The sequence below is a fragment of the Eulemur rufifrons genome, chromosome 16, assembly GCF_041146395.1.
Source record: "Eulemur rufifrons isolate Redbay chromosome 16, OSU_ERuf_1, whole genome shotgun sequence".
In the NCBI taxonomy this organism is placed as follows: domain Eukaryota; kingdom Metazoa; phylum Chordata; class Mammalia; order Primates; family Lemuridae; genus Eulemur; species Eulemur rufifrons.
In genome coordinates, this window is record NC_090998.1 from 31,520,276 (window position 1) to 31,546,395 (window position 26,120).

General features: G+C 36.9%; 1 protein-coding gene and 1 pseudogene across 1 annotated transcript in view; both read left to right on the plus strand.

Annotated features, from left to right (window-relative positions):
* LOC138397257 (mucin-19) overlaps positions 1-7,002 on the plus strand; it is a 139,940-nt gene extending 132,938 nt beyond the window's left edge. The window contains 8 exon segments of the mRNA XM_069491212.1: positions 160-189; positions 1,979-2,010; positions 2,099-2,261; positions 2,597-2,634; positions 3,946-4,056; positions 5,034-5,073; positions 5,697-5,805; positions 6,819-7,002. Of these exon segments, the coding sequence (XP_069347313.1) occupies positions 160-189; positions 1,979-2,010; positions 2,099-2,261; positions 2,597-2,634; positions 3,946-4,056; positions 5,034-5,073; positions 5,697-5,805; positions 6,819-7,002 (707 nt within the window).
* A 13,815-nt stretch (positions 7,003-20,817) lies between these two features.
* LOC138397820 (U1 spliceosomal RNA) lies at positions 20,818-20,963 on the plus strand (annotated as a pseudogene).
* The last annotated feature ends 5,157 nt before the right edge of the window (positions 20,964-26,120 follow it).

Consider the following 26,120-nt stretch of genomic DNA (forward strand, 5'->3'; position numbering starts at 1 on the left):
AATGAGGAGCAAAAAGAGGAGATGGATGGGAATGTGTCTGTTTGTAAGACTAGCTATGGAACCAATTATTTCTAGCAATAGAATAACGAATTAGATAACTAGCCCCATCACTACTCCAATAACCTCAGAGACTAACGTGAATTTCCTCTTTTTACCCAGAATGTCTAACATCACTTCCACCAGCTCCAGGTAAGAACGACACCACTTCAGAATCATTCTGCATTAATGGTTCTTATTGTAAATCAAATTTCAGATGTCATGCTAATAAAACTCACTAGACATAGAAATGTTATAAGATAGGAAAACTTGAAGTAGATGAATTTAGCTCTTATTCACCAAATAAATAGGGAGTATGTTTTCGCATTCACAAATGAAGCCAAACCAAATATACCTGGTTACTTAGATCAAAATATAGTTGACCTACTATTTCATGTAATTATATGATATCTTGATCAAAATATTGCCACTTGATAGTGAACATTTTTAAAACTTGATAATTCCAACCTTTTTGCGGGTTTAACTGTAGCTATAAAAATTCATGTTATCCAGAATTCAGTAATTTTAGGGAACTTTGAGTTCCTACCATTCTCAAGACAATGTGATATGCTTTGCAGCAAATGGAAAAACATTAGTAAAAAAAACTCATAGTGGGAGAAGAGAGATTTTCAAACACAAAGACAATTTTCATATCAGGCAGAAAATAAATTTCACAGTAAAAAATATAAAATATTATATAGAGAGTACATGTTGTATATTACATATCATATATTTTCAAGGAATCCCCAGGTATTTTATTACAGAATTGGAGTTTAAGAACAATATGTAGATTAGTGCAGGGCCAGGTAAATGAGAGAAGTGAGACAAAGTTGAGAAGGTGGGTTTCTGTCACAATATGGGAGACCTTGGAAGTTAAATGCTAGATCAAGGTGTTTATTTTACAAGACTAAGGTGCCACCAAGAGTTCTTAAAGCAGTAATGAGATAAGAATTAGACTTTAGAAAAATTATTTTACCTATTATGTAGAGAATTGATTGAATCAGGAAGAGCTCTGTGTCAGCATAACCCTTTAAAAAGCCAATAGAGTATGCTAGATAAGATAAGATAAGATCTTGCAGTAGTATTGTAGCAAGTAGAACAAGGAAAGGAAGAGATTAAAGTGAGGTGAAGATACAGGATTTGGCAGTATACGCCAAGTGATAGAAGGAATCGAATGAGTCCTAAGTTTTCAGCTTGAATGACCGAAAGAATAATTCGGTCCTTAACAGGAGGAAGCCATTTTAGAAGAGAAGCTGGTTTTCCAGGCAAGATGATACAATCTGTTGTGTGTACAGATTGTTTGAGGTTCTTATAGATCTGCCAGGATGCTATTTATTAGGTAGAGAACTAGGTCAATAGCTCACTAGAGAGGTCTGGACTGGAGCTAGAAGTGTGAGAGCCATCCACTTGATGTTACTGTAGACATTGTGGAGATGGAAGGAAGAATAGAGACAAAATGAGGAGTAACAAAGAGCTGCTAGTAAAGACAGGAGTTTCATAGTGTTCAAGCTGAAGAAAGGAAAACATTTTCAAGAAGGTGAGAATTAATAATGTCAAGTATGGCAGAGAATTTAAACTGAGAAAGGGCCCATGGGTCTGGTAATTATGAAATCTTGGTAATTTGTAGGATTGTGGAAACAAAAGTCAGACTGTAAAACAGCAAGTCAGTCAGTAGCCGTAAGATTTATTGACCACTGCCAGGAGAAATTAAGAATTATCCATTGCTGGGGATTGTAAAAATAGGATATGCTTGTTAGGAACAGTTTTCTTGAAGCAAGTAGATGTGATTTATCCACCTTAAGGCACCCTATAATCCTCCATAATTCTGTGACTCTGAAATCCTACTGCCAATTACAGTATTAGCCACCTGGTGGTTATCTATAAATAACAGATGGTTATATTTTGCCAAATTTAATTACCATTTATCATTTCATTTTAACAGTTTGTCATGGTCCACTGGGAGAAGAGAAAACTGTAAGTATACAGTTTTGCTCTACTTTAATCCAAAATCTCCCTCATTCTTTTATTTGAATAGAGGTCTAAACTTGGTTTGTATATGTAGCCTGGAGACACCTGGACTAGCAATTGCCACAATTGTACCTGTACTGCTGCAAAGACTGTAGACTGCAAACCTCAGGAGTGCCCTTCTCCACCCACATGCAAAACTGGAGAGAAGCTTGTAAAGTTCAAATCTAATGATACCTGCTGTGAAATTGGATACTGTGGTGTGTATTCATAATATATTATTTGCATTGAATCGGTTCATTATTTATTCACATATTCAAGAGATTTTTTGAGCTAATATTTGTCAAACACAATACTAGACAGGTGTATTAATAATAAACAAAACAGAACTAGGTACTTGCATTTTTAAAACTTACCACCTTCAGAATGGGGTATACCCAGAATTCACAGTTACGAATATCATAATCAGTAGATTAAAGGGAGATTATGAGAGTATGAGGAGAAATATTATAACTGGTAATTGTGATCCTAGCTATAATTTCTTTTATTCTAAAATAATTATTTTTATTTACAAAATGATGTATTTAATTTTCAGAACCAAGAACATGTTCCTTTAACAATACTGACTATGAGGTAAGATCTTTTCTTCATTAAAATATCTTTGTTAAATTATATGAATAAATGTAATGGGTGACTACACCAAGGGACTTTCAGCTTATAATATGGAAAGAAAAAAAATAGTAATGATGGATTGGAACCTGTTCATTTTTTTCCCCATATCCATTTCCAAAGGAATAGCAAATGTAACACTCACCATGCCTCTCTTCAAAGGGGGAAATATAGAACTTGATCATTAACTACTCAGCAGTGGACCTTCTGAACAAAATTTCCCATGGGCCTTGCCAGATGGAGAAGACATACTTTGTAACATTCAAGTCAATGAACAGAGTTAAACTGTAATTATAACCAGAAAGATCAGATGGCCAAACTGTCAGAGATCAAATACGAAAACCCAAAGGACTAGAACTCCATGATGTGGATACAGCAACACAGTATATTCAAGGCTGGATTTTGACAACTGATTTGGCATATTTAGACAGTAATTTAACTTTTTTAGAAAAAGTAGCAAGAAGTCATAAAAATCAGATTATTCTCAAATTGATATTAACATGTTTGAACTGGTGATACCAAATATTAATTTAATCTAAAAATATATGTGGTATGTTAGGAAATAGATAAAACAGCCTATGAGGGTTTTACTTTCAAACCCTTTTATTTCCACATGGGCTTCTTTGGAAATTTTTAGTTTCCAAAGTTGATCTGCCTTGAACCTATATATGATAATATTTCAAGAACAAAAGGAAAAATTTCCTCTAATTGTTTATATGCAAAATGGTTGAAACAGTAAAATTTCAGTTTATCAGAAAGTTCATCTTGCCCTGATGGCTTCTCAAACTGTTGTTTTAATGTTGAACATGAGCTAATTATATAGCAATCTAGAGAGATTTAAAAGTATAGGAACACAAGCATAAATAGAAGACATCTTGTTAACACTTGCCATTTGTTCTAATCTGATAAACCTATTTTGTGCCATTTTTTTCCTACTTAGATTTCTTATTTGTTTTCCTTTAAGCTTAGAACACAACAGTTGGCAAACCGCTCGATCAAATAACTTTTCTTAAAATATTCTTGAAAATATAATAGAGTAAATGTTGGTGAATCTTAATTTGAGGATTGAGAATCTTAACATATTCTGTGTTGTCATTAAAGAACTTTGATTTATCCATGGAAGTGGACAACTTTCTTAACTATTAGCCCGATAGCAGAAAGTGCCTCTGGAAAGTCACTAAGTGTGAATTTTAATTTTTTTTTTTTTACTGGTTTTATTGTCCACCTCAAAAAGAAATCAAGGCAAACAATTATTTTTTCTCCTCCTTCTACTAGATTGGTGCTTCATTTGAGGACCCCAGCAACCCATGTGTCTCCTACTCCTGCAATAGCACTGGCCTCATTGCAATAGTCCAGAACTGCCCAAAGCAGACCTGGTGTGCAGAAGTAAGTCATCTTAACTAGTCATCAATAAGATTCACTTCTCATGTTGAACACAAACCCAACCTATCTTCTTTGTTATTTGTGTCTCACCAACACATAGATCTCTAACAGATTCCATAGCTTTTAAAACAAGTTTATTTCATCCAGAGCCAGAGGTTTCCAAATATGTCCACCTTTTATTGTTAAGTATGTTTTTCAGATCAAGAAAGGCACAGATTTTTCAGGCTCTACAACAATTAATTTAGTCCTATTCTAGAAGAAGTTATTATAGAAGGCATTTTGGTATCTTTAAACAAACAACAAAAAAATCCCACCATCTTTTTTTTGCCAATAGCTCATGAAATCAGGTTAATCATTGTCTATGAAAATACAAATTTACCATATAATCACATAAATATGTGCTGTTTAGATCTCTTTGTGCCACAGTTTTCCTTCATTTCTATGCCTTTCAAATATGATGGGGCTTTATATTAATGAATGGTTAAGTTTAAATTATAAAGAGAGGTTTAAAATTCAGTTCTTTCTGAAAATATAAAGTTTTATTTTAGAACTCCAATACTGGATATCAATATCAAGCTTTTACTTTGTTATAATTTTAAGCCCATCCATGTCTCAAAGTGAAAGGTACAGATCCTAACTGTGAGACGCATAGTGTCTAGTGGTAATATCATTAGTATTTTTCAATTAATATGTGAGGAATAATTTTTTATTACATTTTATCTTTAAAAATAATTCGGTTTTAAGTATTGTTTTCTTCCTCTACCCATTGTTAAAAAGTTTTAGTCTAAATACTGAGTTTCATTTTTATAACTCGGGTCATCTCATTGCTTTCCCACCCCTGCTTACTAGATCTGAGATCAGATTATTCATGTTTAATTTCCCTTTTTGTGATGCTATTTCAATAAATTAAGAAATGTTATATTATTTATAGAAAAAGTTGGAAGAAATTTTCTAATCTGTCTTTTCTTTTACCCCTACAGGAGAATAGAGTCTATGATTCAGAAAAGTGTTGCTATACATGTAAGTAAAGTTGAGCTCCACATAGAGAGGATATGTAAGCTGTTGACAAAAATTCAGTGTTTCTTTAAAACAAAATGGCAGAATTGGTAAAAGAAAGTCTCCTGTATTTTTAACACAACAGGTAATCTAACCTATATATGTACAAATATCAATTGGTAGTTTATATAATGTATTATGGTTATTTATTCATGTTGATTGCAGCATTCTTCCCAGTAAAAACCAATGATGTTTACAAGGGAAAAATTAATTTTCATGGAAAAAAGTAGCTTTCTCTTCTGATCTCAGCAAGTTATGTTGCAAATTGGTGTATTAGATCATTAGAATGACCAACAGTGAGAAAAACGGATGTAAAAAATAATCCATTTTCCTCTGTTTTCCCCTTCCCTTCCGTCCCTTCCTCCTACTTTGCCCTTCCCCTCTCCTTCACCTGTGATAGCAATAATACCACTAGCAAGACACCATCCATCTGAGTATTAACTAGTCACCTTGTGCTGGGTGCTGAGATAGCTAATCCCCTCAATAACATTGTGAAGTAGTTGCTATTCCTTATGGATAAGAAAATTGAAGCTTGGCAATTGTTAATGTTAAAACCTCACTTCTGACTCTTACCCATTTTGTTTTAGGTAAGAATGATTGCAGACCTTCACCTATAAACGTGACTGTTCACTACAATGGTTGCAGCAAAAGAGTTAAGATGGCAAGATGCATAGGGGAATGCAAAAAGACTGTCAGGTGAGTTTCTCTCTGAATTTGTACTACGCATTAATTTTGTAACCTTGTATGTGGGAGGGAATTAAGATTTTAAATCATTACATGGAGAAATTTTTATGTGAGAGCAAATGCTGCTTTATGATCAGGGCTTAATGAAACATATCTATTAAGATCTGAGGTCCAGGCACGGTGGCTCACGCCTGTAATCCTAGCACTCTCGGAGGCTGAGGCGGGAGGATTGCTGGAGGTCAGGAGTTCAAGACCAGCCTGAGCAAGAGCAAGACCCTCGTCTCTACTAAAAATAGAAAGAAATGACCTGGACAGCTAAAAATATATGTAGAAAAAAAAATTAGCTGGGCATGGTGGCACATGCCTGTAGTCCCAGCTACTCGGGAGGCTGAGGCAGGAGGATTGCTTAAACCCAGGACTTTGAGGTTGCTGTGAGCTAGGCTGATGCCACGGCACCCTAGCCCAGGCAACAGAGCAAGACTCTGTCTCAAAAAAAAAAAAAAAAAAAAAAAAGATCTGAGAATTAAAATACACATTTTAAATAGTGATGAGTCATTCTGAAGTAGTTTCCTGAATATGCTTAACAATACATTTGCGGCAAATGTATTCATCTTCATGCAGTGACTACAGAATGTACTTACTTAACCAAGGAAGTGCATTTCTCAAATTGTTTTTGAACTTGAATTTTAGATGTTTTCCTTTATATACACTTTTGCATATAGATTAATATAGATAATTGGTATTAAATTGTATATTTAAAAATCTACCTTATGTATTTTTTTTGCACTATAATACTCTAAGATTATAGATCTTCTTTTTTAGGATTTCTTATTTCTTTTGATCTTTCGTACCAATTATCACTGATCTACATCAGAAGTTCACAGTGAGGGGGCAATACAAGGTCTAGGAAAAGAATAAATTGGTTGGAAGGTTTGCTAAGTCATGTAAACAATTAGAATTTGAGCACTGATGTCATTTTATTTCAAAGGACATTCTAAAAATATTACTGAATTTTTTTCTTTTAGGTACAATTATGATACCTTTCAGTTGGAAAATTCATGCCTTTGCTGCCGAGAAGAAAACTATGAGTTCAGAGACATTATTCTTGACTGCTCTGATGGCAGTACAATATCTTACAGATACAGGCACACCACGACCTGTTCTTGCTTAGACATGTGCTACCAGTCTACAACCTCAACGCCCAGTTAATGCTAACATCACCTTCCCAGTTGTAACAGGCCAGGTATTTATTTTGTAAGTGAACAAAAACAGTCATTCAATAGTGAGAATAACTAAACATTTGTATCTCACTCAAAAAAAAAATGAGTTCCCATTATGAGGCATTGTATTCTCATAAAATGTTGATGGCATATGAAAAATTAAATATAACTTTGCAAGCAACAAATGAGCATGTGTATTTATTATAGCAATAACAATTTTGCAAGTAAAGGAGAAACCGAGTCACATCACGATTCTCCAATATACTTTTCTTCTACCCTTCAGCTCCTTAAGGCCATTATACTGTTTCATTCCTTCCTTTCACTTACTGAAAATATAACCTTTGTTCTCTTTTCCCACTTCTCTATGCCAGTTGCATCACCCCTTCATTCTGTCACAACTCCCTCTGCTAGCACACCGGTGACCTCCTTCTAGTTCTATCTCTAGGACTGGGCATCATTTCTATTCTTCCTTTCTTAAAATGTCACAGAAACAATGAGGAAAAACGTTTCAAGTTAGTGCTGCCACATTTGGTGGACAGCTTTGCTTTTGCCAATCCTTCAAGTTTTAGTTTTCCAATTGCATCCTGTTTCTGTTCTCATTTTACTCACTCCTTGGCCGATATCAACACAAGTAGGTGTTGATGTATCACCAACCGCAACCTCTTCTTTGAGCTCCAGACACACTGATACAACTTTGAATTTAACATTTCTCCTTGGGTTTTCTCTAGGGACCACAAACTCGGCAAGATTAGACTAAATACCATTCTCTCTCTAACCTGCTCCTGTTTGTATTTGGTATACCAGTGAAGGAGTTAGCCAGAAGTTGAGGTTGACTAACATTGACTGTTATCTTCAGTACATTCTACTGCTTTGCTGTCTCACACACATATTACTGTACACATATATCCACATATGCCTTAGATAACATTTACAGAGATAAAATGTGTGCAATTATTAACATTCTTATCCCTCTCCCAACTTGAAGGCAAACCAAATTTATCATAACCCATTTATGTACTATTCCTCACCTTTCTATATCACTTAGACCAGTGGTAAATTTAACTGTCAAACACTGTATATCTAATGGTGGGGAAGAAAATTAGTATTCTAGTATGCTGGTAATTGTACCAAAAGGTGGATAGTAAGGCCTTTGATGTTCTTCCATGTCTGTCACTGGTTCTAGGCTTTTCTTCTTAGTACATAAAAGAATTGGTCAATTGGCAAAATTATGAGGGGTTGGAGTCCTTGAAAATACAAATGGGTGAGGTTGTAGGAGTTTTTCAATACCTTTGATGTCAGAGATCGGTACATCACGAAGCCAATAATATATCTACATTTCATCCCTCACTGTGTAAGGATAGGAAAGAAGACTTAGGACCACAAACTGATGACTGAAGTTAACGCATACTGTTTATTACCTGATTCTCCCATCAAAATCCCTGTTAGGGAAACTCTGGTAAGCATCCACTTATGTTCAGGCATGGATCTACTTTGGAATACTCACATAATTCCCCTAAATTTTCTCAGCATTCTCCAATTTTTCTCAAGTCCTTGGCTATTTACCAAAATTATCTAGGCTGGGCGCGGTGGCTCACGCCTGTAATCCTAGCACTCTGGGAGGCCGAGGCGGGTGGATCGCTCGAGGTCAGGAGTTCGAGACCAGCCTGAGCAAGAGTGAGACCCCGTCTCTACTAAAAATAGAAAGAAATTATATGGACAACTAAAATATATATATAGAAAAAATTAGCCGGGCATGGTGGCACATGCCTGTAGTCCCAGCTACTCGGGAGGCTGAGGCAGGAGGATTGCTTGAGCCCAGGAGTTTGAGGTTGCTGTGAGCTAGACTGACGCCACGGCACCCACTCTAGCCCGGGCAACAGAGTGAGACTCTGTCTCAAAAAAAAAAAAAAAAATTATCTGCTACTTCTCAGAAATCAGTGTAAATCCTGACTTCAGGCCAACCATCTACCAAGCATGATGGTCAAAGAGACTTCCCTTACAGCTGTTTTCCATAGCCACTCCTAACATAGACTCCAATGCTACATAGTACACTTTTCACGGATACCAGGGCTGTCAATAATCCAGCTTAGAGTCTTTTCATCCCGTGTCAAATGGTCATAAGTGATTCCCCTGACCAAGAACATGGCATAAACCCAGAGAAATGTGGCAGCACATTGTGGGCATTAAGGAACCGTATCATGGATCTGACTTGTGCTTTTGAGACCCAAATGGACTCTCCTGTACATATGACTTATGATCGATGACAGATTGCTACTAGGAAGGCCTAACTTCATAGCTGCATAGATAAGCTGATATCAAGTCCAGGATGAGGTACTTTAGTTCATGGTCACCTATTACTGAAGTATTGCCAGAAGCTAGTGTTTGATGAAAGCAGAATAGCTGCTTCAGAAGGTGGTGTGGTCTTGTTCCCAGCCCCCTGAAGCCTCTATTGCTATGGTCATATTAGACCTTGTCATTGGCTCCACTAAGTTTTATTTTTCTGCTACAGGTTATTCTAGAAACATTGGTTCAGCACAGATTATGAGTTGAAAATTGAGGCAGCTTTTACAGAAACTTTAATAGTCTGAACTGCTATTATTATTATTTTTTTTTTTTTGTCAGAGTCCCTCTAGAGTTAGCAGGTCTTAGCATCCAGTGAATGGACCTAAAAAAGACATCCATATAGGATTCTTGATATTTTCAGAGTACAATGGGTCTATTTCCTAGTGCAGGTGAACAAAATGCAACAGCATATCCTTCGCTTTGGAAGTGAGGACCCACTGTCTCTGATTATTAAGAGTTAAACTGATTGAAAAAACCCCAAACAATAGTGACTCAAAAAAGTGTATTCCTCTCTCATGTATAACCCTGGCTAGGTGATCCAGAACAGGTATGGCTGTGCCTGGCATCTTCTGTTTTTTTGTTCTACCATCCTCAATATGCATCTTCTATCTTCCAGCTGGATGGCCCATGATGGTTTCCACTATCCACTACCATCTCCTTTTTATTCCAGCCACTAGGAAACAGGAATGAGAGAAGCGGAGTATATGCTTCTTCCCTTAAGGACAAGACCCAGAAGTTGTACATATACTTACACTAACATCCCATTGGCCAGACTTATAGAGCTGTAACTGCCTATGGAAGCACAATCAATGATTCCAAAGTGAGGGTCTATGCACTGTCTATAGAATAATTATTGGGGATCTTTATAAAATATGGATTTTTGAACTTCATCCTCAGAGAGTCTAATTTAGGAGATCAGAAAGCAGGTAGGCAAAATTATCAAACAAAGTTCTAGGGGTCATCTTGTTCCATTTAGTAAAAGAAACATCCAGAAAAACAGCTGAAATTTGAGTCATCACCAGATTAAGTTTGTTATAAGGGATACTGTGATGCATTACCCAGATTTCCTTTCAGAAATAAAATGTTTATTTCCCAGCTATTGAGTGCTGCCAGATGTTGCTTTCAGCTGTCAGCCTCATTAGGGGGTTGCCTTAGCTAAAGTGGTCATATCCCCCAATGTTATGTCCCCCCTTCTGAGGAAAAAGTAGAAAATCTCAGTCCTCTTGCCCCAACTTGGTCTAAGAACGCCCTACAGGGTTGGCTTATCCGCTGCAGATGCATAATGCCCTGACTTCTCCCTCTACCCAGTTTGCTTCCTTCCTTCTCTTCCGCAAATGTGAATTCCAAGAGCATTCCACAACAAACCTGCGGCATGTAAATCTCCATCTCAGAAATCCGCTCCTAGGAAATCCAATTTATGTTGCTTATGGGAATTTAACATCATTCTCTAGGGCCCATCAGACTTGTTTGTAGCATTCAAGTCTGAGAATTGAATGGGGAAGGATGCAGAAATGTGCCTACCTGTGTCTTTCAAGTTTTTGGTGCTGGCTTTGAAATGAGCTAAGTGTATGAATTCTCCTCTGCTACCCTAATCTTTCATTCCCTTCCTGCTTCCCTTATTTAATAAAAAAGATAGCTTCCTGTGTGCCAATGACACCATTTTAGTGGTCTAAAAAGACAACTGGTCATACCATAAATTAATGAGAGGAAAAAATTTGATCATTAGTACTCAAAATCTAGAATTATAATTTTGTCAGAACACTTTTAAAACTCAATATTTCTGACTATTCTCATATCTTCCTACCTGTAATCCATGCCCCATATACTAGTCACTCTTTTCTGTATTTGCTTTTGTATACTTGGTAGCCCTACATAAACCTTAACTGTAGTTATTGCTAATATTTGTTTCCTGTTATTTCTTTTGAATGTACATTTTCTGAGGGCAGGAAGGTTGTAGCTCTATTCAATAGATCTATCTCCAATACCTAGAACAGTATCTGTCATATAGTAGATAGTCAATAACATTTATTGAAAGTGAAATCTAACAAAACCAGTTAATCAATTCAGTTATTTATCTAGGACTATATCCTTCAAACACTTTTTTTTGCCATGAAATAGATCTTGCAGGTTCTTGTCATTATTGTCAAAAGCTGTTCTAAGAAAACTATTCATGGAAGATTGTGTGCATTCAATCTGGCCATTCAGCATATACCAAATTATATCCTTGGAGTAAATAAATAAGATGATACCACCAAGTACACTTCTCCTCTTTAGAGATATAGAATATAGTGCAGTTAAAAATGCAGGGTCTGGAGCCAGATTGCCTTGGTACAAATATTGACTCATCCCTACCTAATGCTACATAAATCACTTAACCTCATTTTTAAAATAACATGTTTATGGAGATATAACTCACATGCCATAAAATTCACTTTTTAAAGCGTACAATTCAGTGAGTTGTAGCATATTCACAACATTGTGCAACCATTACCTCTATGTAATTCCAGAATATTTTATCACTCCAAAAAGAAACTCTGCTGATTAGCAGCCACTCCCCATTTCCTGTCTCCCCTCAGCCCCTGAGAACCTCTAAACTACATTCTATATCTATAGATTTATCAGTATTAGATATTTTATATAAATGAAATCATACGATATGTGGCCTTTTATGTCTAGTTTCTTTCACTTAGCATAATGTTTACCAGATTCATCTACATTGTAGTACGTGTAGGTATTTCTTGGTTTTTGATGGCTGAATAATATTCCATTATTTGGATAGACCACATTTTATCTATGAATATTTAGGTTTTTCCATATTTTGGCTATTATGACTGATGCTACTATGAACATTCATGTACAAGTGTTTATGTGGACATACATTTTTAGTTCTATTGGGTATATGTCCAGGAGTGGAATTGCTGGGTCATATGATAACTTTACATTTACATTTTGAGGAACTGCCAAAATGTTTTCCAAAGTTTCTGCACCATTTTATATTTCCATTAGCAATGTTTCTCTATATCCTTACCAATACTTATTGTTGTCCTTTTCATTAGAGCCATTCTAGTGAGTGGTTTAACCTCTTCTTAAGCCCCAATTTTCTCATTTGTAAAACAAGACTAATAAAATATGTATTTCCTAGGTTTGATGTATAAACATCTGCTTTCACATTTTTGCAATCTGATATTATTCTGTCTTTCCTCAGCCCTGCAAAGCAGTCTTACGACAGTTCTATGAACTGATTTGCATACTGCTTACTTTATCTCTACTTAGAAATGAAGAAATTGACAAAGCAGAAATGGAAATAACGTTCCTAAGTAGGTAGGAAATAACTATTTCATGACAGTAATTTGAAAGGATATCTAAGATTAGATAGGGGCATCGTCATAAGTTTTTTTATAGAGAAATATTTGGAGTTTTGAGAGTTGAGAAGATGAAAGCAATACAGGTCAACAAAAAGTTACATTTTGCTCTAAATGTGATACTGTTGCTAGTATCACTGTTTCAAAAACTGGATCATAAAAAAACATTTTAATAACTTTTGTAATAATTTTACTGTGTTCCTGTAAATACTCCATGGTTCTACTTTCAAAATTGAAGTATTAATAATTTGTTTTGAAAATCATTTTTGATCATTTTAATGTTATTGTTAGGCTGGCTGGTAAATAATCTAGATAAAACTGATATCTTTCCGAAATTACCAAAAGCCAATTTCTCTTCCACCTATATGTAGGAATCCAAACTTGCTAGCAAAGAAATTCCAAATTTGTTACCGAATAGGAAAAGGAATGGAGCAACACCAACTCTCTATTTATTCTTTCCTCTTACCCATGACATAAAGACACCAGCTAACTCACAAGATGGTTGTAAGGAAAAAATGAGATCCTCGAATTTCCTATGAAAATGCTAATCACATGCAATGAGTCTTATTGCCATTGTTATTGCTTGTCCCTGAGAGGGCCCCGCCTAGTTCTCAGCCTCTTTCTCCCCTCCCCAGGGCTGGAGTTACTTGGTACCAATCTCCAGCCACAGTGCTGCAGGCTCCAGGGTCAATTCTACCTCAAGCATCAGGGATTAACTTTCGACACCCTTGTTGCCAGTTTGACTTTGTCCCTCAATTCTGACATCTGAGCTTTCATCTTGTTCCTGAAATCTAGACTCATTTTGCTGTCCAATTTTGACTTCATGCTTATTATCCTAGAGCCTGAATCTCTTTCTGGGCCACTCACCAAATAGCACCATCTCCGAGGTTTGACCTGTTTTTGTATCTCCCACCTCCTCCCTGCTCTGGGACTTAGTTTCTGTTATTTGCTAACAATTTTCTCTTCTTCTACCTGTAGTTTGCTTTGATTTCCAAACATAGTTTTGCTCAGTTAGGTACTTTTGCTAAACTAGCACATGGCTTAGGTAACACTGCCCCGAAGGGAATTCTATTGCCCTGGGCAATAACTCCCTTGTCATAGAATTCTCAAGAAATGTCTTTGCTGTTATAGATTATTCAGGGACATTGAAAGAGTTGTCCAGCCATATTCTTTGATTTTCATGGGACACAGAAGTCTTGTGACAAAGAACATGAGCCTGCCCATAAGGGCTCCAGACATGAATAGACCTTTCTATGCAAATTAGGATTATATTCAATTGTATTAGCGATTGAGATCTTCATGAAACCTACATCTTCATGAAGCACCAACTATTCCTTCTTAGAAGGATCGTGAGAATGCTGCATGCTTAAGGAACAATGAAAGTGGGATATAAGCTGTCCCTGTTAGCCAGAATTGTCCCAGTAGCATGTGTGAAATATTCCTTTCTTTTTAGACAGGAATAGAGGTCTGGTAAGGATACAAAAATGTTCTCCTGTCTTCTTGATTCTCTGTTTTGACTTAATTCAGTGCACTTAATAACAAGCATATGGCCAATTAGGGTAAGACCGTCTCAGAAAATAAATCAATGGAGCATTAGGGAAATACTGCCTGCATATTTGTGTAGCTATCCCTCCAGTGTTTTACATTGTGCCTATGTATCCACCTGCTTTTAATAATAAAATGGGCATTTTAGTTGTTGTTTTGACATACCTTTGTAATTGAAAAGTCATCAAAAGATATCATTGAAGTTAAGATTAACATCCCACAATGTATTTGGCTGAGAATGCACCTACTGGTCCACTTTGCTTCCGCAATCATGCACAGCTGTGCAATCCAGTGTCATACACCAGAGAGTGCTACGTAATAGATACCACATTGATTACTTCAATCATTTTTTACTGAACAGCTACAATTCTAGACCTTGGAAATATGATTCATAAGTGGATAGGATTCCTCATACAGAGTTTACATCTAGTTGAATGGGAATATAACAGGAAATAAATATTAGTAACTCTGAGGAAAATGAAATAGATCATTAAAACAGAGAATGAAAGCACGATAAAAAAGCTATTGAACACCGTGTATTAAGTGTGTTAGTTAGGACAGCCTAAGGTAAGAAATTAGCTTCAAAATCATAGTGACTTAAAACAAAAGTTTTTTTACTCATGCAAATTCCACTACGGATTTTATAAATGCTCCAAGACAGCAATCCTTCATATAGTGACTCAGCAATCCAGATTACTTTAAACTTGTGGTTTGCCATCTCAGCATGAGACTCTCCAGTTGTGTTGGAAAGGGAAGAAGAGAGATTAGCGTACTGACCAGGGGCTTCCCACTGACTCAGCCCAGAAATAACACATTATATTTCTACTCATAGTCCACTAACCAGAACTGGTCGAATGTCCTTATGGTGCAATAGAATTTGGAAGTATAATCAACCATGTATCAAAGAGAGGTATGTGCTAGTGATGTGTATCCCACATAGGAAGGTCTTTCTGAGGCCTGAATTACAAATAAAAAGCCAGATATTTGAAGATAAATGTGAGAAACATTTCAGGTAGAAGAAACAGAGCAAGGGTTCTAAAGTAGGAACAGAAAGGACTAAGCAAAGAATGGTGTGAGATCATGTAAAAGAGGAAGTCAAGGGACGGGTCTGGTCACATAGGGCACCAAGAGCAAGTAGTTTTGTTTTATTGTCAATATGATTAGAAACCACTGAAGGTGTTTAGAAAGAGGAATGACGTGTTTCAATTTATATTTTTAAGACAACAAACCAGTATAGGCAATTGTTTGTACAAAGGCAAAAGTGGAAGCAGAGTATTATGGCAAATACCCACATGAGAGATAGTAGCGGTTTGGCCTCACATGGCGTGGTAGATCGCAAAATGGCCACAAATTCCTCCCATCCCTTTAGGCACAATCTTTGCCACGTGGCTTTATCATTCCTCCCATCAAGGAGCAGATTCTATTTCTCCAGTCCTTGAACCTGGGTTTAAGCTGGTGACTTGCTTTGATGAGACAAGGAGAGGCTTATAAAAAGAACTATAGCCTGTCGGAGCTTTTGCCAACTTGTCCTGGGAATCCTTCCACCATCATGTGAGCAAGTCCAGACTGGCATCCTGGAAGATGAGCAACCACATGGAGAGATGTCCCAGATACCCAGCCACCCCAGGTGAGGCCTCAAAGGGGTGAGCAAGATCATACTAAAGCATCCAGCCCTAGCTGAGCCAGCATATACCAGAAGAACCACCCATACAACCCACATAACTGTGAAAAATAATAAATGCTTTGGTGTTTTAAGCTACTAAGTTTTGGGGTGGCTTTTTTAGGCAAGAAAAGCTAACTAATGATTGACAGTTGGTAGTAGTAGTTAGTAAAGCAGAAAACAGTGAATAGATTTAGAATATGTTTTGGAGGTAAAGCTTACAGGGGCTGCTAATAATTTAGACACAGAGTAAGAGAAATAATCAAAGATAGTTGTTAGGTTAAGAAGAGTTAAGTTATTTGTAGGGAAGGAGTAGACCAATTAATAGATTTACCAACAACATGAAATGCTCCAAATTTACACAATATTTATTCCCTCCCATTATTATGTTTTCACAGGAAAACATATCCCATAGAAAAATTAGGAGATAAGAGATACCTGACACAAATAGAAAATCAATTGAGGTAGATAAAAACCTTGTTTTTTTAAATTTTAATTGGAAGCAGCAGTATGAACTCAAAATTTATTTTTCTCATCCTAAATATACATGTATGTTTCCTAGCTTTGTCCACTCAATTGTCTAGAAACAATAACTAGTAGAAACAAATACCACTATCATACAGATTTTTATCCTCAAGCACCATTTCCTACTAAAAGAAATCAGGTCTCCTTAGAAGAGTGACTAATTCTTCTTCTGGGCAGTAAATGCATAAGGTGAATCTGACATACCTTGTCATCCCTGAATGCAAGGAGGCTATCGAAGACTCTTGAGATTATGTCAAAATGACATATCAAAAATCCAGCTTGAAAGGGCTCACACTAGCCAAAGAGAGATCAGTCTGAGCATCAAAGTAATAATTATTTAAATGCACTGAAATACATCAAATATATAAAAATCCCTGAGTTCATAGTGATACTAAAAAGAAAAAAAAAATCTCTTTGGTCACTTTAGTATAGTTGTGAAAATATTTTAATTGGGAGGCCATTAGACTGAGACAGTGCCTGTGCCTTCAATTCCTACAGAAGCAAATTAAAGTCCAATGTAAACAATAAACAAAATCTAAGTTTAACCAATCAGAAACTTCCCTCTAATTAGGGATTTTTGACTGGATCATACCCAAATAAGGCAAATACCTAGCTGTGGCCAATCAGATAATTTCTTTACTTGGTTTCTGTGCTCAGCCTATAAAGACCTGCTGCACATGCTCCTGAAGCGGAGCTCATCGAAGCTCTTCTGCTTTTGATTGCTGCCCAATACATGAGCCTTTTCATGCTCAAATAACTATTAAATTTATTTTGTCCAAAGTTTTTCTTTTAACAGTTTCTACATATCAATTGGTGATTTTTTTTTTTTGCAATTGAAAAAGGGAAAGAATCAAGTATTTATCCAGCCATTCACGTATGTATAGGTAAGAAACCAAATAGCTGATGAGAGAAATTTCTTCTTTATGGAAACTAAGGCATATAGGAGAAATGATAGAATTCAAAAATAGCCCTTTCAGCTCCTAAAGGCAATGACTATCAATGGCGGCTTAAACCATTATGTAAAAGATAGAGGATGATGTTTTAAAGGATGACACCTCCTGGTCCATTTTTTTTTATAGTACTGATACTACAAACAGTGAAGAAACCAGAAATTATATTTAGTGATGCAGTAGCCAGAAATAGAACCAGTTATAAACTATTCTTGCCATAAGTATTAAACTTGAATCCACTCATGCATCTAAATTTAACTACCAATTATAAGAACATTTTAAATGATACTGTGAGGATACATACAGCAATAAATAATGACCCAGTTTCTTTTAGCAAATAGAATATAAAAGAGGAGGAAATGTTATATATTAAAGGAGACTTAAGAATCACATGAATTAAACATGAAGTGTGGATATGGTTTAGGTCCTGATTTGAATAAAATCAACCACAACAAGACATTTGAGAGTAAAAACTGAACATAGATTTTATATTAAGTAGTATGAAGGAATTGATATTAATTTCACTGGTTGTAATGATGGTATTGCAATTAAGCTTTCCTTTTAAACTTTATCTGTTAAATATATATTTTCAAATGTTTACTAGTAAAATAATTTAGGATAGTCTAGGACAAAAAGCAGTGATATTCTTGGGTGTTTCCTATGTCAATGCTGGATGGAATTTGGCAAAAGGGATTCTCTAGAGACAATGAGGTTTAGGAGGATAATGTCAGGCTTCGACTACACAAAGATTTGACATAAAATTCATTTATAGTTCAGAGAAGTACCTGGACTATGTCTGTCTTCTTTTATACTAGGTTATCAATATTTCTGTGTGCATTCCATACTTTCAACTATTGCAATTGCTATCTACACACTAGAAGGGTTAAAGATCCCAATATGACATGAAAGAAGTCCAACAACAGTAGAGTATATCCACTCTCGCAGGGTAACCACAGCTCACATTGACTCTTACCACACGATTGCCTTGACCGTCCTTTAGCACTGTATGTTGTGGTTTATTGTCCTGAACATACACTCTTATACATTCACAAGTCCAAAGTACTTACACAGTTCAATAAAAATGAGCTCTATTTTTGATGCCATCTTGAAAGTTTCCCTGTCTGATGTTGCTGTCATAGTACGCATATTCATTTAATTTACATACAACAAAAATAGCCTGCATACAGTTTGAGCACCACAGTCACATTACTGCACCTGTTTTTGTAGTTATTCCCAATAACAGCACTACTTATATGTCTTGTTGATTTCCCCTTCATCAAAATATTGAGGGGAAATGAACTATGTGACATGGTCAGAGCTCAACAAATTCTTTTGGACTGGCTGTAGGCTATTGCCTTTAACATTTGTGACACATTGAAAGTCAATGTCCTGTGGCACAACATAATCATCTTATAAGCACGGAAGTGTTAAGTCTTTGGTTTAATCATACTAAATTTCTGGTTTTGTGGGTCAATATCATCAAATAACGATTATCTTAGTCCATGTGGGCTCCTATAACAAAATAGCATGGCCTAGGCGGACTACAAGCAACAGAAATTTCTCTCACAGTTCTGAGGCAAGGTGCTGGCAGGTTTGGTGTCTTATGTGGGCTAACTTCCTATTTAGTACACAGTGCCTTCCCCTTGTGTACCCACATGGTACAAAGGGTGAGGGGTCTCTCTCTGGTCTTTTTTATAAGGGCACTAATCCTATTCATGAGGGCTCCACACCCATAACCTAATCACTTCCCAAAGGCCCCCATCTCCTAATAGCATCACCTTGGGGGTTTGGATTTCAACATGTAAATTTTGGGAGATACAAACATTAAGATCCTGGGAACCATAATTCTATATAGTTCCACATGATATTTAAACCTATAGCTGTATATTGGAGACACTTATTTCTATATCAGTTACTTTATAACTTTTTAGAGAGGAATATAATTACTGTTATATACATGAATCACTTAGTAAATAATTCTTTTAAAACTTTATATCTCCATCTTCTTTGCAAGAAGATTATTTACAAGAGCTTCCAAAAAAAGATAAATACCCTATGCTGTGATTTGGACAAGGTCCTAGCAGATGTGGGGAAGGGAGGATAAGAGATGGGGCCAGATTGCAATTGCAGGAGTATCAGCTATGAGTTGGAGAACAGATGCAGATCTAAGGAATGAGAGATTTGTTGAGTTAGGAGCCAAAGTTGGAATCCGGAAGGTCAGGACACTTGCCCACTCACCTATAATCTTTGAAAAACCACACCTAGGGTCTGATTTAGACACTACTGTACTAGTATCAAATAACCAAGATATAAAAGAAGGAAGAGGAAAGAAGGGACACAGAAAAAATTATACCCAAATTCACATCCAACCTACTAGGCTATCACACACACACAAAAAAGCAACCCACAAAAAACCCACCAATAAATTTTATAGCATCAACCATCTAATATAAAATTGTACAGGATCTGATAAGATCCTTTGTCCTAGTTCTGGACCATAAGTTTTCACCAGATTATGAGAGTTCATTTTAATATCTTGGGAAAGAAATGGGCATGGAGAATGCAAATATTATGAAGGAAATTATGTGCAAAAACTGCTTAATTAAGTTATTCTGATCATTTAATAAGACTGAATACATCTCAAGAAAGCAGATGAATGCTCATTCTATTCCTGCTTCATCATAATTGCTATTTATTCATTTATTCAATACATTTCAATGGTGCATCTATGTATTGTGCCCTGTAAGTGGGCCATGAGCATGTTCCTGCACTAAGGGATCATTACAAGACATGATCACAAAGGAAATCACAAGGAACCTACTTTAAATATGGCACAACTCAAGGCCTCTCTGAGGAGATGAGGTCTGAAATAAGACTGGCAAGATTTGAAAGTGCAGGCTATGCTAAGAGTAATGAAAACACTACAGGCAGAAGAAACAGAAGCTTCCCATCTTCAAAAAACAGAAAAACAGCCCACTTGCTCAATTTATTAAGGTAGAAAGTGCCCGAGATGAGGCCAGAGAGCAAGCAGGTGCCAAATGTGTAAGGCCTTGTATGTCAAGTATGGCTTTTGAATTTTATTCTAATTATAATTTTATCTACCTACATGCCTACCTTAGAATTTGGCTGCTATGTGGAAAATGGGTTGGAGGAAAGGCAAGAGAAGAAATATCAAATGTTAAACCTAGCATTGAGATATCATGTATTCGCAAGGAAGAAATTTATGGAAATGCATCATTTGGTTTACAGATGTGTTTTTCATATTGTTATTCAGTAAAGTACATGAATTCAGATCATAACTGAGTCATCGTTGCTTGTAGCTAATTATGCAAGCCCCCAAATTATCCACACACATTTCTGTCTTCTCTAAACTCTCAACTTGCATTCACCTACCTTTTATGTCAGTAATCCAGTTGGCGATACTCACCTAGCAGGGAAGATACCATGATCACGAAGGTGGTTTTCCCAGGGTGAGGCTCATCCATTGCACTCCGGATGTGCTGACCCTGCGATTTCCCCAAATGTGGGAAACTCGACTGCATAATTTGTGGCAGTTGGGCACTGTGTTAAAAAAAAAAAAAAAAAAAAAAAAAAAATCCAGCTGGTGAGTTGGTCATAATACAACCAGACACAATCAATCTGAATTAGTCATGATCTCTGTCACGGAGAAACGTGGAATAAGGGCAGTGGGACATAAAGCCTGAGGTTCTCTCCCCAAGAATAAATTATTGTAAATGTCTGTAAGTAAAAACAAAATGTATTAGATTTCCCTAGTCTTGTATTTATACAAGTTATTTTATTGTCTTACATGGACCAAATTTTAATCCAAATATACTGACAAAAATGTTTAATATCTTATGTTGAAGATTAGGCTAAGAATTCATTTTCTAAGTTTGATTAATTTGGAAAGAAGAAAATATTTGCACAATAAAAATCAATTTGAATAATCAAAGCTCAGAAACATTTTGCTAAGGAGGTTGGATTTTAAGGACTAACTGAACATAGTAATAGCCAAAACTCTCACGTAAAGAGAAAGTAGCATCCAAGTCCATCCCAAATCTGAATCTTGAGTGATTAGTAATCTTAACACTTAAACAATCAAAACATGATAGGATTTCATTCCTTTGTAGGACTAATGCAACAGTTAACACTTCCCAGATCTTTTACTTAAATTTACATATTTTCAATCCTCAAGTGGAGACATTTAAAAGAATTAAGAGCAAGCATGAGCAAATAAGTTCTTCCTTTATGACATTCATTTCTACAAAAGGACAGAAGACCAGTAAATGCACATTTGAAGGACTTTAGAAATTATTTTATCTACTGCCTGGACAAGCTAAAGAATTCTCTAGAGCAAGAGTATGGCAGGTTAATTTATTTCCCATTGATCTAGCAACTAATGTATGCAGTATTACTTAAACCTTTGTCCACTGCCATAGCAGGGCTAAGAAAGAGGAATCCCCCTGTGGTTCGCACTTTCAAAACTTTTTCAACATTCCCTGAAATATTTGACATGTGTTTCTGCAGAGGTCTTCTCTCTGTTACCGGAAACTTACTTTAATTAAAAACTAAGAAAACATAGACAGTAATAGCAAATTAGCAAGTACCAGTGATAATTTATAACCCAGGGTAAAATTTAGCTACAATAATGCTATTAAAAAAAATCTTTCTGAACACACTTTGCATATGAATGAGAATTTGCAGGCAGTTCTCATAAGCCACATACAAAAAAAAAATTGTAGAATTAGGACATACAAATGATTTCACCCACAATGTTATCCTTCATGCTTTCTATTTTTCTTTTTAGTGCAAATTCATTGATCTTCTGGTGCCTGCCCTTTTTGAAAAGATGCTTTACATCAGATATTCTTCTCCAACCACAATCTGTGAAGCGTTAGATCAATACTTCCTTCAATCTTTTTCAGTCTTTTCCCACTTATTTCCTAGTTTCCCTAAGTATTTAAGCATTCTCTGTTCTAAATAATCATGGTAAAGTCCTTGTATTTTCTTGAGTATGCCCTTCTATCTCCTCATTTTTCTTTCCTACCTTGGCCATATGATAAACACCAACTCACCCATCGCTTGCCTTCCCGCAAGCCCTCCTCAGGAGAATGCTTAACACCTGGAAAAGAAAACTCCTACCCACCAATAAGGCCTGCTCCATTCTGGGCATCGCTGACTGGATCAGGGTGGGTGACTGACTTAACTACGGCCGAGTGGATTATTTTTCCAGGAATTTGGGTTTGGGATGCCGAGGGGCTATACATAACAGCTGCAGGCAGTACCCTAAGAGACACCGTACTGAGAGGGACAGACCAGTGGTGGGCACGGAATGGAAAGACCTTACAAGTGGGTATAACCAGCACCAGCAAGCCAAAGCCACGTGAAAATTGAATTAATGGGGAAGCAGGAACTAAGAATGCTAAGAAAGAGCAGTGAGAAGACTGGAAAGAAGCAGAATTGAGACCATGTTGTGCTGGGAAAAGAGACAGAAAGAGTAAACACGCAAACGTGCCATTTTCAAGAGCCCAAGCTGTTTTTTCCTGCAGCGAGATAGATTTTCTCAGGTTTTTGTTTGTTTTCTTTTCTTTTCTTTTTTTTTTTTTTACTACTGAATTCCTTTTCAGTTTTAGCTAAGGATGTGGACATCTAGATTCCTGAACTTTTTAGATAACAGTTTTTATTAGCACACCATCTTTCTACATTTACCTAATTGCTACCCCTGCAGTTCCACAGCCATCTCTGTCCCAGAACACCTAGTCTTTCCTACCCTTCCCCAGTGGAAAGGCCCCTCTGTCTTCAGGTGCCTCCTTGTGACTTTTGTTGTTATGCTTTCCTTTAACTTGATCTGAAAGTATGTCTGTCAAGAGTGGCTGTAAGCCAAGGTAGCCACTCTCTAGGAGATCCCCGACTGAGGGAGTGAGTGTGTCTGTCAGGTGAGACACATGAGGAGGTAAAACAAAATGCATGAAAGAGAAGAAATGTTTTACTTACAGATCCCAGGGAGATCAGCGACGCCGGCAGGAGGCTCACAGGAGGGCTGAAGGCGGCAGGGAGCTCAACCAGCCCCAGCCCGGGGGAAGCGAGAGAGGGAGAGAGGGAGAGGGCCTGTGGGACTGTGCCTTTATTGAGATCCACAGGTGTTACTTATCTCTTAGGCTTTCCCCGAGGTTGTGGATTGACTAGTTGAAAGAAAACACATGTGAGGGGGGACTTACTTACATGACTCTGGTGTTAACCATTAGGTTTTATTGTGGTCAGCAGCTGTGGGATATATACGTTGGGTTGTGAGTCAGTGAGATGAGGAACACGTGGGCTATATCTCAAACAACCACCTGGGGAAGTGAAGCCATACTAGGCCAGAAGTGACAGAATAGGACTGGATTCTGTCAGGCCTAAACATGGATACTGAGGCAGCAACTTTATTAGAAAAATTTATGACACTACTATCTCCTATACGTGCTTCTTTCACGACCCCCATTAACCTTTGCTGAATGTACTTTTATGTATCTGTCTCCACCTTGTTAGAGGCTTAATAAATTATTATAGAATAAATATATGAAAGAGTGAATGAATGAGTGAATAAAATTTTTTTAAATCTCAACTGTATATTCCCTTAAATCTATTTTCTTATCATTCTCTTTTTTCCTTGAAGTTCTAGACTGTAACAGTGTTTTCCAAATTCCAGTCCACAGTAGGTACTTGCTTGGTTGCCCTAATAATAAAGACTATAAAAATTCAAAATTAGTGAGACTGAGGTACAGGCTGCACATTTATATTTTTAAGCAGATTGAGAACTCATGGTTGCAGATAATATGACTTCAGACTGCTTCTCCTATAGAAAGACTACTCTTTCCAAGATTAATGCACTTTAAATGACAAAACCCCACAAATTCTTTTTAGTCCTCACTCTGCCAGTGCTACTTTCAGCAACTGCCACTGTTACCTCTATCCAGTTAAGAGTCTCTCCGCTCCACTGGATTTGGAGGCTGCTCTACTTTAATACCCATCCTAGCTTCCTACGTATCCCTTACTCTTGATCTCTGGCTTCTCTTCCTAAATTTCAAATATATGTGCCTCAAAGCTTCAATACTGGCCCAGCAAATCAAAGGTAACTGAAGGAAGAAAAGACAGCACAGACAAAACAGCCTAGATGACAGCACATTTCAGGCTCAGGCTGTGGAAGGGAGGCTGCCTGGTGGAGTAGAAGCTGCAGCTGGAGTGGTACCAAGTTGACCTTGCAGAGCCCCCTGTTCCATTGTTTCTCATAGACTCAGAATTTGGAAGGATCTCACAACCTTCTAATTTAAAGATAAGAAAACTCAGCCTTTAGAAATTAGGTGACTGCTCAAGGTCACACTACTGGTGGCAGAGCCAGGCCTGAAACATAAGTCACTGGTGGCAGAATCCAGTGTTCTTTCCAGGAAGCAAACATTTTTTTTTCCTTATTTCATATTTTTGCTTGTTTTCCCACCCTGATTACATAAACAATACATGAATCGGATAGTTTTGGAAAGCTGTTTGGCAGTGTCCACCAATGCTGGGCATCAGCAACTCTACAGACCTTAAATTCCACTCCTAGGTATCTACCCAACAGAAATGTGCACATATGTTTAACAAGGATGCTCAAAGCAGCATTAATTTTAGTAGCCCCCATATGGAAACAATTCAAATGTTCATCAACACTAGAATAGGTAAATACATGATGGTAAATTCACAAAATGTAAAACTACATAAAACAATGAAAATGAAAAAACTACAATTACATGCAACAATATAGATGAGTTTTACACAAAACAATATTAAGGCAAATAAGCCAGACACAAAAGAGCACATGCTTTACAATTCCATTTTTTTTAAAGTTCAAAAACAGGCAAAACATATGTATGGCTTTGCTGGACGAGCATTTAGGTTTTGGAGCACATTCATTTGAAATTTAAGAAAAGTCAGAGATTAAGACTAAGAAATATTTAGAAAACTAGGATGTTAATATTTTTGCATATTTCCAACCATATTTTATGCATGCACACACTCTCTGCACTTTTCTCATCCCCAAAGTTCAAAACCCAAGTTTTTTTATAGCTCATTTGGCAATAAAATTCTGACCTGAAACGAGCTCGTTTGGTGACAAAACCTGACCTTAACTGACATGAGGTTATTTATAATCTTTATTTATCTCACTTGGGGTGAATATTTATATATTTCTCACAGAAAGATTAATGTGCTTGAATATGGGATGCTGCTGCAGACACCCCTGAGGGTGTTATCTTTAAATCCTAAAACTCTCTGCACTGCTCTCTTGGGAGGGAGGGGGCACCGGGTCCCACCCTCCTCTCCAAGCCACCCTGCGGCTACACTCTGCTCTCCGAGGCAGGTTGGACTGGGAATGTACCCCTGTTGCGGGAAGCCAAGGCTCTCAGGGCAAAGCGCTTTGGCAGCTCCAATGGCAAGGATATGCCCACATGGCTATGGCTTGAGCCAAAACTGCTTTCTGGGATGCCAGGAGTGGAGGGGGAGGAATTGCAAAGTTACATGAAAATGGGTGTGAATACAGGAAGAGGTGGCAAACTGGGACCAAAAATTAATTTACCATATCTCTCTTGCCTTCTTTCAAAAAGCACTGCTGAAGTCAAATATGGGCATTGGGTTATGCCAAACTGAATAAGATCTTCAAGGAAGGAAACTGTAAACTATCATGCAAGAAAGAATATAGGAAGGGAAT